Source organism: Syngnathus floridae, chromosome 2 (genome assembly GCF_059516105.1).
Source record: "Syngnathus floridae isolate MCC-2025c chromosome 2, RoL_Sflo_1.0, whole genome shotgun sequence".
In the NCBI taxonomy this organism is placed as follows: Eukaryota; Metazoa; Chordata; class Actinopteri; order Syngnathiformes; family Syngnathidae; genus Syngnathus; species Syngnathus floridae.
In genome coordinates this window covers 23794988-23809673 of record NC_142414.1, presented here as the reverse complement: position 1 = coordinate 23809673, position 14686 = coordinate 23794988, and the positions used below count along the sequence as shown (strand labels likewise).

Sequence of the window (14686 nt, the reverse complement as noted above, 5' to 3'; positions counted from 1 at the left end):
TGCAACACACAGCCAATGCAAAGATCTTACGTCTACCGAGAGTTTTACTAGCATGTATCTGTTTTAGTTTATTCGATAGGGAACTTGCACAAGTAACATCATTAGGGACGAAAATGTGCTTCACGACAAAGTTTCCATTACAGGGAAATAATAGATGAATAATGAAAATAGATGAATGCATCTATTTTCTGAACTGCTTCTCCTCACGAGGGTCGTGGGCGTGCTAGAGCCTATCCCAGCTGACTTTGGGCAGTAGGCGGGGGACAACCTGAACTTGTTGCCAGCCAATCGCAAACAACCATTCACACTCACACCTACAAATAACTTAGGAGTGGTCAATTGGCCTACCAGGCATGGGGAGACAGGAAGCTCCACCCACACAGGAGTTGGAATCGAACCTTGCACCTCTGAAATGTGAGGCAGACGTGCTAATATAGTATAAAAAAATGAAAATAATGCCTTCAGAAATTATGTTGCTAAAAGCGCATGTCTTGAATAAAGTAACATTTAAGAAAATATTTGGTATGGCAGGTTTTAGTGCAGAATGTTTTAAAATCCATGCAGATTGAGTCCAGTTGGGAGTTTATCCACTGTTTTGAATGAAAGAAAAAAAAAATGTAGTTTTGTGATTATTTCTCTTTAGGGTCCTGCACACTACAATTTGGATGTATGTTGACCTGGTTCAGAATAACTTATTTTGAAGATTGTTTTTGCATGTTTCCATTCTGTGATTCAAACACAGTAAGCATTATTTTTGCTTTTGATGCCAGTCCAGGGCGAGGTGGTCAATCAATCACACCATTTAAAATAATGTGCATTATCATTTATTTTCAGTTCAAAATCCTAGCTTCCAAAACAGTTGCGTGTACTTGGTGATCATTTCCTGTACAATTAAGGTCAGCAAGGTCACGTTAGGTACAGAGCGAGAAAGACGATCACTCAACGTGATGTCAAGGTGTTTCGCTTGAGCTCATGCTACATTCCGTCATGTATCGAGCAAGTTGGCTGTCTATGAGTTATTTGTTCTTTAAGGGTTGAAGGATTTTGGAATAGCAGCCATGCACCCAAAAGAAGCCAATTTAGTATTTCGAAGTCAGCAGGGGAAATGTGACTGAAAAAGAATTAAAGAGAAAAAAAAAAAAAGTACATCAACGCTTATTAACATCTGACTGCACTCAAAAGGAAAACAGATATTTTGGATTGTTGAAGCTACATCCTTAATTCTGCCTACAACAAGCACAGGTGGTGCATCTCTTAAGCTGTGGGACTCCAGCACGTTATACCAACTCAGGTTAGTCATTGTCATAGTCTTGCTCACTACAACAACTCCCAAATATGCTTCACAGGCAGTCACCCTAAAAGCATCACAAGTCTTTAATAGCGCCCACATTTACATTGTTACAAAACACACAAGAACCATAAAGGAAATATTCAATGAAGTCACTGTGCAGCTCTCTGGTAAACCTGTCTGTGATGAAGACTGTTTTCTGCATACTTAGAAACACCCTAATTGTTAAATATATGTATATATTTGGATATACATATACCTTATTCACAAATTCTCAATGTAAAAAAACCTCCCCCACCAAAAAAAAAAAACTATTATGATCTTTTTCAGTATTATTCTAATGTCCTGGGTAGGGCAAAAAGGGCACAAATAAAACTAGTTGGTTATTGTTGGTAGCAGTGACACTGAATTCAGGCGATTTGGGCGAAATGCCTTCATTATGGAGAGCAGGGCAAGTCGTAGTTGACATCAAGTCTTTACACAGGTCGTCCTCCCTGTTTCTCTCTCATCCATGCGTGGATCCTCTCCTTTAGTTCAGGAACTGTGGAATGAATATACACATGCATGCTCTGATCCATTTTTCCCCAAACAACAGTGGTACCTGGATCTACAGGTTTAATCTCAAAACCACGCTTGTAACAATTTATATGACTCAACAATTTTCCCCATCGAAGTCACCAGAATATGCTATTAATACGTTCCAGAGAAATAGCACTGTGTTGTACGAAAACATAAAGAAATTAGCCACTTAATGGGCATCTGAGTGTTAGTTTTGGCCAACTGAAGTGTTTTCATTTTGTTTTTGTGTGTTTGACTCAAAGTGCATCGACAAATGTGACGCTCCTTTTTTTCCACTATACTTGAGTGGGTCAAAAAAAAAAAAAAAATTAACGCAGAAGTAAAGGCAACTGCAAGTCAAGGTACCACTATATATTCAAAGTTTTTAAGTTTAAAATAAATGTAGTTACTTGACTCCAGCATGCTCTCAGTGAGCGGCTGCCGATTGAAGGGATCAGTCGGCGAGTTGAGCAAGTGGCGAAGGATGATGGACCGGTCCATGATGTTCCCCGAGGGCAGCATCACAGGGTCGGTCATCAGCGTGTCCATCAAAGGATCTGGAAAAACAGCAACAACCAAATTTACTATACTCAATGAATAAAATGAGAGGTAAAAAAAAAAGATTTGCACACACCAAACATCAGCAAATATCACATGATAATAATCGTTAACAACAACTATTATTGTCTCACACGTGATTTGTTAAAAATGGGACATATAAATTTCTAAAAAAATATATATAGCGTGGGAGATTTTGGTTGTACAGAAACCCGAGCCGGCTGTGCCCTGTGTGACACATTCCTGTTGAGCATGGCAGTCTTATTGGGAAATCAAAGGAGGTATGCAGGCCACATTCTTGTTCTAGATTATAATACATCTGTGGTTATAGGATAGCCTCTGTCCAAATTGTCAATTTGACTTTTATGGGGTGGCAAATCCCCTGCAGATGTCTGCTATTCAACAGTTACAGTGAAGGCTTTTAGCTCATTACAAGGCCAAGTAATGGTATGTATAGAGTGTATGGGGAACAGCACCTATTATTAGAATACATTTTATATCAACAAGAACATGTTTTTAATGCCATTTTTGTTTTTGTTTTGGAGGGGCAAAATACCCACATTAGGGTACTTTAAGATTTAAAATTGTACATAGGTGTGAATGTAAATGTTGTCTTATATGTGCTAACATTCAGTCTAAAGTCAGCTCCAGGTCACTTTGCTCCTATTTAGAAAAAAATAGTACAGAAAAGTGATGGATGAATGGTTTTGAACCAAACAGTTTGTCTACTTGTATTTCAATTACAATTTTAGTTTTTTAAAAATAGCCCGTAATCCAGATTCCAACTTTAGTCCCGGGCACATTATTTTGTTTTGTATTGTACTTTGTCACTGCCATTGACCACTCCAGTGGTTAAAGGTCAGTGAATGAATTGAGTGGCTTCATCATAGCAGTATTTTGAACCCGTGAGTGAGGATTTGTAAAAGTCATGAGATGACACTAGAAGGGAAAGAGCTATCATGACAAAATATGTACAAAATAAATAAACAAGAATTAAACAAGTGTCTCGGCTTTTATAACATTTAAACATTTAGCATGGGGGATGTGAAACCAAAGCAGACAGACTTTGGAAACAAAAGCACACGAGAGCAGCTCACACAGACCTTTGAACTCATCAGGTGCATCGCTATAGTCCATTTCCAACTGGGAGTTCTTGGCCACTATTTCCTCCACCTTCTCTGATAGCAGCTTGAATTTTTCAATGGCGATTGAGGACTTGATACCAGCCTTCCTCATTTTTGAGATGACCTCCTCAAACAGCTCTCGGCTGTACGACCGCTACACACACATGCAAACACCAAAACAATGTTATTCAAGGGACTGACAAGACTTTCAGAACATGACTTGCTAAAATTTGTTGACAGCCTGATTACTGGGACTGTAATTTGTCATATACTCCCCTTTTTTTATTCATCATCATTAATTCAGTCAAACAATATTACAGCGTTTAAAAAATGTTCGCTAAAGTCAACTGAAAAAGTTGTCTCTAACCTGGTCATCTGCAATTGCTTTAGCAAAGCGGGCACAGTCTAGCTGTAGGTAGATGTCAGTTAGCTGGTCTAAGAGCTTCTTGGGTTCGAAGCCATACTTTTCAGGATTCTCCACCTTCAGGTCCCGACACTTGGGCCCACAGAGCTGCTGGAGGTTGAAGTTCAGCATGGCAGCTAAACGTGGGCCGAGCTCCTGCAAGAAGATGACAATTCCCCTGTTGATAGTTTTTACGAATTCTGTATGTCCATGTTAGGCAGACTTTGGCTGAAGCGAAATATGGATGACACCTTTTCCCTTCCGCTAACTAATATATTGTGGAGTTAGAGATACTCACGGGCCTGAGGAAAGGTTTTTGGACCTGCTTCGTGAGTATGTGAAACATTTCGACTGTCTCTGTGGCCAGGGCCAGATAGGAGCGGGACACTCGCTCATCCTGAGTCAGCTGGGACTGGCGGCTCTGCTGCTGATCCTGAATAAAACCAGATACACACTCAGACATTGTCATGCTTGTTTTCTTAAGGTAAGCGTACTGCTCATCAAGGTTATGTTCCTGCACTAATTTATAGTAGTATTCAGGGATGGCTCATTTATATTTTTTAGCAAATTTAAGGTTTGTCTAAAATTCATTTGTCAAACCTCCGCTGAGTCTTAAATACAGTATTTGGGTAGCAGGTAAAGCTTTCTGGAGCTGAGAGAACAAAATGAAATATTATTTTACATACAGTACACATCAAATCAGATGCGATTGAAACTGATATATTATCAATGTGTGAGAATAGCTTGGGAAAAATGCGCAATCATATTTAAGAGCTGTACTATATTGAGAAAACTGAAGTCAAAGTACAAAACATGATGTAGAAGTACTAATAACCGCGAACCCTCTTGGCATAGGTAAACATTTCAGCAAAGTACAAACCCTGGGAAGCTGATCCCACTGATCCTTATTCTTCATCTCCTCTTGAATCTCATGGATACGCTTCAGAGACTCAAGGCTCTCATCTAACAGGAAGGTGGTGTCATTGATCAACATGTTGATGTAGCGGACAAACTGTTTGCCGGCGCTAAAGGGAAGTAAGCATGAGAGTACATAAATTGGGTCATTAAAAAAAAAAAACGCAAATTGTACCTTGCAATCAAACTCACTTGAATTCTTCCATGAATGTGCCGTGATGGGCAATGTTTTGCCACAGACTCTTAAAGATTGTGCTGATGTGGTACCTTATGGTGAACTTATCATAGAACTCGCTGGTGGCACCAGTATGCTCGACATCTAGCCACATAAGACAATGAAAGAAGAGTCAGCGGCAGACATAAACAATATGTGGATACGTACATACACACAAATACTTACAACAGTGTTTGGAAAACAAAATTTTGATTTTAAAAATGGTTTAACTGTTAAAACATCTTAGCCACTCACCAGTGTAGAACTTCATAAGGGCGGGCACCAGCTGTTTGATGGACAAGGGGTGGTTCTCCATCATTTCAGAAAAGCGCTGAGTGCGAGGCTGCACGGCAGGGTTGGTGACAAACAGAACTTCTACCAACTTAGCAATAAGGTATGGATTCCTGATGTAGTTCTGACTGCAGATGAACACCACCAAAAAGGTGACTATGTCTTGAACACAAGGCTCATATAAAACCTGGGGAGAATATCTGCAAGAAAATGCAAGGAGAGGAATATTTTTCTTTATCGGATATAAGCATGGCACTGTATTTAATTGTTATTACAATGCTACATTATAGGATGGTATTACCAAACAAGCACAGATCAACCAGTACCTCCTAAGGAGGATTAAGGTTCATTCGTGTGAAACGGGACCACAACAGATGTGAAAACACCATTATGGATATACCTGTTGCTGCAGAACAGATTTGTGGGCATGTGCGAAGGACTGAATTGTGAACTTACTGCACAACAAAAAGCAAAAACTCAGCCACATCTTCAATATAGAACTCCGGGAGCGCAGCAAAGCTTTTGGGAATCTCAGGGTTCAACGGCAGGGTGATGCTGTTAAGGACAGAAATGAATGTATGTAGTCCAGCAAATCACTAAAATTTCAGCTTGACTGAAAGAGTCAAGCCACATCAAGTAGAGTCACGTGACTCACTTTGGGTATGCAGGGTCCACCATACGGAGAATGAGCTGGATGACAGTGCTGTAGAACTGCAAACATTTACGGAGCAGGTTCTCATCCAGAAGACCCACGTCAGCGCAAGCTTTGGCTCGAACCAGTTTCTGAGAGGGCACGAGGCAAATGCCATAAAGATTTTTAGTGTGAAGGTACAAATAATGCAGTGTTTCTACATTTAAGGAGAAACAAGAATATTTTGCTATTCAAATGTTTTGTGCGACCTCGTAGAGACACAATGCAGTCAAAGAATACAGGAGCGATGGTGCATGTAAAAACAAACCTTGAGTTGCGTTTTGCAACGCTTCAGCATTTCTCTGTGACGACTGGCCAAGGGAGAGTCCTTCCATTGGGATTCACTGTTTTTCAGCTCCTCTACAGTCCTAATAAGGCACAATAAATAAAATAATGTAAAAAGACATGAACAGCAGCAGGGCAACTATCATGACCACAGATGCATGAGCATTTGTTTACCTGTTGAGTTCACGAATTGCCCGCAACCTGCGGATGTACCGCCTGCAGCTGGGCAGGATAGACAAATGGTGGGTATGCAGGGTCAAGAAGAAACACTCTGTGGGGAACTTTGGCTCGGAGAATTTGGTGGGATCTTCATCTGAATATATAAAAATCAACAATCCACAAATTAATTTAGCAGTGAGGTAATAGAGTCGTGAAAACCTGCAACAAAGAACGGGAAAATCCCTCTGCAACAAATGCAGTTTATTCACCATACGTACATTTATAACTGATGACATTTTATCTGACATTATTCTAATTCTTTTCGATCAATGACAACTCACGTAGCTCAGACAGCCAGCTCTTGAGCTCTTCCATTGTGGCCTTTACGCGCGTCTCCTCTGGGCTGACGACAAGGCGACAACGAGGGTGGAAAATGTAGAAGGGATCCACTGTCTCCAGCTTGATTTTCATGCTGAGTTGCTGCAGCACTGACAGGAAGTTGAGCATAAAACCGTCTGTCGACACCAGCTTGTCATCGGTCTGAGAGAGAGAGGAATGCGAACCAATTCTTATTAATTTACCCAGTCTGCCAAAAGTCTTCATTTAACAATGATTATTATTGTGGTTGTAGTATGCAGTGGTCTAAAGATGCACCAATTGTTTAGGTATTTTCCAAATGCTTAAAACGTCATCTTCTGAACAGGAAATATTATCCAATTTAAGTACTCCTGCAAGAGGACTGATTAAAATTGTGTTAAAGGGACAGTGTGTACATTTACAATATGAATATATTCAAATAAATCATGACAATGTTTCAAGCTCAAACAGACAAATCAATCATGCATCATTATTTTAAAAAGAACTGAACATATGACACAGACTTTGTATCCTATAGATCATGCAAGTGTACATCATGAAGTGGCTGGTGAGTACAACAATAACGGAAAAGAATGCGGAAGAGTGTACCAATACAATAAATCCTACCTGCATCTGCGCTTTCTTCACATTGTAGTTGACTATAGCTGCCATGTAATTTAGGGCTAAATCCCGCGTCTCTCCATTTAGCAGGATGTTGTGAAGAACTTTAAACAGGTCACCCTAAAAATTGATTATTGATGACAGGGACATTAAAACAGTAATCGGGGCAGAGATGGCAACAAAAGGCTAAAAAACTCACCCTTGCTGACTCCAGATAATGCTGCAGGGACTGGCTGACAACTCTCGTGTTCTCCATGGTGATAGCTGGACCGGAAAAATACTTGTCTCCTACTTTGGTCTAAAGGAAATAAAAAGCAATGAGGCGTTAAATATGTGAAAAATATAAGCATATATTTTGCAGCATTTTTATTTCTTGTGCGGTATTTGAGTCATTTACAAGAATGTGTGCAAGTACTACTACAAGCAGTAAGCGTTAGAAATGAATACACAGATATAAACGGACAAGCATTGTTCTTACATCATCCTCAGAAAAAACAGAGAGGCTGAAGAAAGCACCAAGGTAGGACAGCCTCTGGATCTCCCTGCCACATCCTGGGCTCAAAGGTTTAGGACACCACAGTGGAAGGGAAGTTACCTGAGGAAAGGATTCATTTTTAGCCATCTTTTGGAAATATTGTAAACAAAAAAAGAGGTGCTAAAAGACTACTGGACTATTAGAAGTAATGATTGGGAGAAAAATAAAAGGAGCAGGGAAGCAAATTGATGGAATGGCTTGATATTTCCACCAATGTTTACAGGGGGCATTTGATGGGAACCCGTTGACCTTACAAATCCATTAATAGCCACAAGGACATAATGAGTATTCATTGAGCTGTGCACTCACCAAACTGCACACAGGGTGAGTCTTTCCAAACTTGATTTCACAAAGCTCAGCTAAAGCCTGTAAAAACAAGAGAAACATAATAGAAACAAATACACATTTAATTACTACCAAGGTTTGTAACAATGTTAAGCCATTATGCCAAATTGGACCTTTACCTGTCCTATAACGTCTTACCATGAGGGGGAACTTAAAGTTGTCGCTGTCAAAGGAACATTCTTTCACGGCGAGAGCCAGCCCATGGAGGATAGGACTGAAGATCTGAGAAGCATGTCATGATTGTTAACTTCCAAAGTTGAACTTATAGACAGCAGTAAATCTGAAATCATGTCATATATTCACTGAAAATAGTAGTCAAGGAACATGGTACTCATGTAATGAGCTCTACTCTATCCAAATTTGTGCTTTCGCGCTGCACACAATTACAGATAGCTAAACTGGCAAATGTGTGTCACACCTGTCTGAATACGTCTTCTTCCTGGTGGGTAATGCGCACCAATTCCTGGATAAAGCCATATGGGAGGTTCCGGCACAGCATATAAGGTACCAGCAGAGAATGCTGGAGAGAGCTCCTGTGTGTAGCAAAGAGACAGACGAACAAAGAAAGCATTGTTGCAAACATATATAGTGTATCTGAGAGAAGGGGAAAGAGGAGTAGCTTTGGGGACAGTCAACGGGTGGAAAAAGGACAAAATGTCCTCTTATTTAGAGACAGATAAAGGAACTTAAAATACTGGTGTTTGTGAACCTTAGTTTTAAGACAAAGAATATTAATCAAGTATGACGTGTGTCCAATATGGTGATGGTTTTAAATGATAGCCAATAAATAATGGAGTTTTGCGTTTAGCTTAGAGGTCAAAGCAGCCTCAGAAGTAGATTTAGGGCCAAATTCAATTGAGTGACCCTGAGGGTATTGTTAGGAGAATTACACGAATACGACGAGGCTATATACTGTGGAAAAAAAGCTTCGGGAAAACTTACCGAGGCTGAGTCAAACAGCCTTGCAGAACAAGGGCAATGTGAGAGATACACTGAGAGCGAATGTTGCTAAGAAGCTGGCTGACATTTGGTTGGTTACACATCTGAGGGACAGTAAAGAGAGGAAAGTTAAATGTATTAATGGATTCCTCAGGACGTAAACTGATACATGAATTGATTGGCTGCATGAATACCGGGGGGGGGAGGAACCCAGAAAGGGCGTACTTATTTGTCTACGCCAAATACCTTAGGAGCTTTCCTCTCCTCCATGCCAACACTGTCAAAGCGCTCAATGAGGTAGTTCAGCATCTCTGTCTCCTTGCATGCTTCGATGGTGAAGCGGTCGCCGGTCAACTCACAAGACACTGACCCTCCACATGCGCCATGACTAAACAAACACAAACAGGAGGAATTCAACATTTGCCACAATGAATGAAAGATAAGATGCAACGTTAGCTTCGAGTAAGCTCTCAATCACAGGCCCTGAAAGAAACACATTTGAGGCATTAGCGACTGCATCACATGGCATGTGGCGCTTGAAAAGGAAACACTGAGGCCGATAAAACAGCTGTTATTATTCAGTTGCTATGAGGATTGTCATTGGTAATGCAAAGTCCATTAGTGGGTCAGCTGCAACAGCATAACCCTCAGAAGGTAGAACATTAGCTTTAGTTATTCAAGGAACACTGGCAATGCACTGTGATAGACTTAAGAAGTTAAAGCATGTAATGTTAAAGCTACAATAACATACAGGACAGGATTGTAAGGCCAAGGTGCGAACCACTTTTTCCACAATACTCCATAGGTAGAATTGATCCAGGAAAAATATATTTACCTACTTGTATAAAAAAAAAAATTAAAAAAAATACCTACAACCTAAAAGTCAAACCTTGTAAAAACACATAAAGCACTCTTAAAGAGAGCCGAGTCCGCCTTTGTTAATCATTCACCACTCTGCCACAGTGTGTTTGTGCGCTGTGAGTGGCAAGGCACCACTGGTGCATGCAGCAGACCTTTGCTGGGCAAGCGGGCACACGTAAAACACACAACACCGTGCAGCGGTGTACCTGGACCCAAACTGAACCCGTGCAAAATCCTCCTCCTCCTCAGACTCTTCATCGCTGCTGCCCTGAGATATGTCAGAGAAGGCAAACGGGAGGGACAAGGAGCTAACATGACAAAAACAAGAGGAGGAGTGAGGTCAATATTGGAAGAGAAAGGGTATGAAGGAGCAAGCAAGGGGAAGGAGATAATGAAAACTGAAGAATACATTTGGAGTGGTAAAAGAACATAAGATGGGGGGGCACTACTGTTGCAAACATCCGCTTCAGGGCTAAATGTTCTTAGTTAATGCCCATTTGATTGCAGTGTTTACACATTGTTGGAACATTCATTCCTCAAGTAGCTAGTTCAGAGCTGGAAGGAACAGGCTATTCTTTACATGCTTGATAATTCTACATCACTGTTGATACTGTAAAGCATATCTCACACAGAGTTATTGTACTTGAAATGAATTATTTTTGCTACTAATATGCAAACAAAGGATGTGAAAAACCAGCATTAGTTGCCAAACCATATTATTAGTCATATGTATAGCAAGTGCAGCATTTTCAAATCCTCTAATTAGCAGTATTAAAAAAAAAAAAAAAAAGTGCATATCAATCGATTAAATAAATGCTCCTCCCTACTTTGGCTATTCTCAAATATTAATTGATAATATCTCTTCTTGACAGTTAGTTCATATGGGAATTACCTATCAACTTAAATCTGTATTGGGATCCATTTCCAGCTTGAAGTTTGTGTCAAGTTCAGCTTGAAGTAAGTCAATGTTTTAGGGTTAATGTTTTAGTTTGCTGGCTTGCGTGTGCCACACACACACAACCATGCAAAAGAAATGGTGAGATACCTAGAAGGCGGGATCCTTGATGCAAAGGTGGCCTGTCGGGCATTTGTTCTGGGAGAAGGCGGGACCACAGGAAGCAAACTTAGGGAGAGGGTCGGGTTGCTAGGTGTTGACAGAGGAATTGGGGTATTTGGGGGCACAGTGAGGCCTGCTGGGCTAGGAGATAGTGGAAAAAAGCTAAAAGCTCTTTGTCCTGGGCTGGTTGGGGACGGGGCTCCCCAAGGAGATGAGACAGAGTAAGGCCGATAACGCTGGGAAATGGGCATGGGGGCAGACGAAGGGTTGAGAGATGGTCTGAGGGGAGCGGCGGGAGTAGGTGGGCTGGGTGGAACAAACAACTGTGGCGTAGATGGTGTAGAAGGTACAGAGGGGGTGGTGGGTGTAGGGGCATTTGGTGAGCTCCTCTTGGCTACATCCAGACTCATTGGGTAAGGGCTACCACACGCATACAGACTGTGGACAATATTGATCACATGATGATTGTAATGACAATGATTTTCAACCTGGATAACTTCCAAGTCATTAACAAATTTGGAGAGAAGAACATCTCAAACTTGATTGGAGGTTTTGAACAGTGGAGGAAAAAATAAACGTCGTCACTTGCCTTGACAGAGAGCTTGCGCCAAAGGAGCCTGCACTGGTGCCCATGGGGCTGCCACCTTGGCTGGAGGGTTGTACCAATGTCAGGTGGCGGTCCGGAGATTTGGCTGCTGCAATTGGCTGCGAGGTGGCGGTCAAGCTGGCGAAGGGGTTGTGGACAGGCGACTGGGTTGAGATGAGGAGGACCTCCATCAGGATCTGGCCGATCAGGTCTTTAAAATCAGAGTACACTGCGAGAGACAGAATGAGAAAATAAGAATTTCAGAGCTCCACTTAGAAATGTTTTTGGTGAGATAAATATAGCGTCTCTAACATACCATCTTTAGGGTTACGCTGGAATTCAGCAGCCAGTGAAGGGAGGAAGATGACATCGCGATGCTGCTCCTTCCATGAAACGCGCAGGATCTTACAAATGAGGTGCAGAGCCTGGTCTTCTGTGACATCTGAGTTTGCAGAAGCTTCCTAGGGGTGCACAGGTTCCATCGGACAAACATTTTAAGATGTAACAATGGACATTTTGGCCCCCCTCAAGGGACAAAGGTTGTAGAAAGAATGTTATGTATACTGCACCATAAGTAAACCCTGAACAGATTTATTACAAAACTTTGCATTCAAAATTGATGATTTTCATCATATGCAACAATATGCACCCCATTGATGAATTTATCAAGGTATGCACATTTATCCATCAAATTCATCAACTATCACGAGTTTCATTTATTTTCACCACAGTATTTGTCTGTGTTTGTGTGCAAGCACAGATGTAATGTCAAATCCAATGCTGTAAGAAATAGTGAATTACTTTTTCAGTCAAGTTCCTCTTCTCTCTGCGGTCGCTGTCTTCCACCTCCATGTTCTCTATCCCCGAGTCCACATCCACTTGGGACATGCTAGAACAAAAAAAACACCAAAAAAAACCCACGCACATTTCATTGTGTACTTTGTACCATGTAAATGTCTTGAGCCAGGTGCTCCATCCACAGTCATCTTTTGTCATGCAAACCATTGTGAAATGTTATTACCTCTTTTCACAAGAGGCAGTGTCAATATCCATGCTCTGTGAACGGGACAAACTCTGGGACTGAGTCTCAAGGCTGTTGGAGGGGGAGCTGGAAAGGGAGCTGACACCTTCACTACTTTGACTGCCATAAGCCACACCTTGCAAAAGGCAAAACACGCGTGAGCACACTGAAGACACAAGGAGGAAATAGTTCAGGCAAGATATGACAAACTGTTAAAACCAAGAACAACTATTCTCCGTCAAGCTTTTTACCCGTGGTGCCAATGGGGGATGTGGCAGGGGTACCGCTGTGAGCATTGAGCCCTAATGATTGTGAGGCAGCTGGTGGCGGGGGCTGAGATGTTACACCTGAGGGTCCAGGGAGCGGTCCCGGTGGAGTTTCTCTCTGTGGTGATGTCAAGGGGGTGCTGAGAGGGGTGTTAGGCTGTGAGGACTGTCCCCCTGCCAACCGTGCCAATCTCCTTCTGCGAATCTTGAAAAGTTAAAAGTCCAAAGTTAAAGAAAATAGGTTGAACATAAATACACAAATTGTTAGTGATCTTCGTGGTTAATGCTCTTTTGAAATAACAAATGGCTTTGCTATGCCAAACTGAAAAATCACTTTTTATTTTGAGTAACAACGCTATGGAATCGTTTTAACATCAATATTGCGGAACACAACAAAGAAAATAATACTGTTGCTGTTTATCCAAATGTGTTCTTTATCAAGGAAAAGATCACAGTCTCGGGGGTTTATTCGAAACAAGACTAGCAATTTCAGCTACCCAAAAGTCGTCCGCGAGAGAACATTTAAAATAATATGATCTACATTAACATGCGAGACAAACACGAGGCAACTTATCAACGCAACTGTGATAATTTTCACTTAAACTATGTCAATTTGGGACCAGGTTTTGTCTGCTACAAGAACAGGGTTAGCTGCCTAATTTACGACCGTGCAGTGCTCATGCAAACTACCACATACGCAGTTTGCCCAAAATAACTGTCGACGTCCGCTATTTTGTTTTCCAAACACGCCGTATTGACCCGGTGGATGACATGCTCTCTTGTATGGTATTGTTGAGCTCAGCGTGGTTTTGTCGCTGGTGTTTTCACCAATTGCTCCCGTGGTAGCCGCTTAGCTAAGAGTAGCACAAAGCTAGTCATCATGTGTAAATCTATTATCTGTAAACGAAAAGAGATTGCAAGTTGAGCCACACAAAAAGTGTTGTCGTTGATGCGTTTTCCTTACCTCATCTGCGCTTAATTCCTCCATCGCAGCTGAAAGTTTAACCAGCTATCTCAATTTCAACCACTTCACTATGACTGTGCCAGCCAGAGCCTGCTAGCTAGCCTCAATCTGAACTAGATATCTTATGCATAGCCCAAATCGTTCAACTAAGATGTCAGTATTGATTGTCTCCAAGATAAAAATGACGACACTCCTGCGCAAAGACTAGAGACATAGATCGAGTCCAAAATGTCTCTCGTTGGCTTAGCTTTTCTGTCAAGTCAAGAGTGAAACAAAAAGAAAAGTAGCTAGCTATTACACGTCAAAATACTAGAGCGGCCATTTTGGTCTTGCTTGCAGTCACGTGAGAATACGTCACAATGGGCGGAGCAACACAGGAAGCGTTGAGGAAAAGTACGTGGATGCTATTAATACAAATTAATCAACAAATGATCTTGTCAAGAACATGAATAATATTGAATGTCAACTAATAGCTACATTTTAAATCACTGACTTTGCGCTAATAAAAACAATCCATGTTTAATTTTAAAAATAAAGAATATTACTTTTATTCATCTTCAAAACTTTACACACATATGTAGGCACGCACACGTACATATGTACACTCACACACACACACGCGCGCGCGCACACAAAAACAATTTATGT

At 41.2% G+C, this 14686-nt stretch overlaps 1 protein-coding gene across 5 annotated transcripts; it reads right to left on the bottom strand.

The window, feature by feature from the left end:
* Nucleotides 1-808: 808 nt before the first annotated feature.
* On the bottom strand, nt 809-14406 carry ube4b (ubiquitination factor E4B, UFD2 homolog (S. cerevisiae)). Of its 5 annotated transcripts, none has more exons than XM_088368954.1 (29): nt 14039-14406; nt 13060-13279; nt 12809-12974; nt 12589-12676; nt 12104-12248; nt 11791-12016; nt 11190-11639; nt 10351-10452; nt 9530-9671; nt 9287-9387; nt 8763-8877; nt 8483-8566; nt 8309-8365; nt 7943-8059; nt 7664-7762; nt 7471-7584; nt 6828-7026; nt 6502-6640; nt 6311-6410; nt 6007-6134; nt 5808-5906; nt 5316-5551; nt 5039-5165; nt 4812-4956; nt 4230-4364; nt 3896-4087; nt 3508-3682; nt 2257-2403; nt 809-1829 (listed from the first exon to the last, which is right to left on the bottom strand). In XM_088368954.1, the coding sequence occupies exons 1-29, from the start codon at nt 14060-14062 to the stop codon at nt 1765-1767; spliced, it is 4137 nt and encodes a 1378-aa protein (XP_088225080.1). In that variant the 5' UTR covers nt 14063-14406; the 3' UTR covers nt 809-1764. The 5 variants fall into 5 exon arrangements, with proteins under 5 accessions (XP_088225080.1, XP_088225081.1, XP_088225082.1 ...); XM_088368955.1 differs by having other exon boundaries at nt 12809-12944; XM_088368956.1 differs by having other exon boundaries at nt 12809-12944; nt 13156-13279.
* Between the last annotated feature and the right edge of the window lie 280 nt (nt 14407-14686).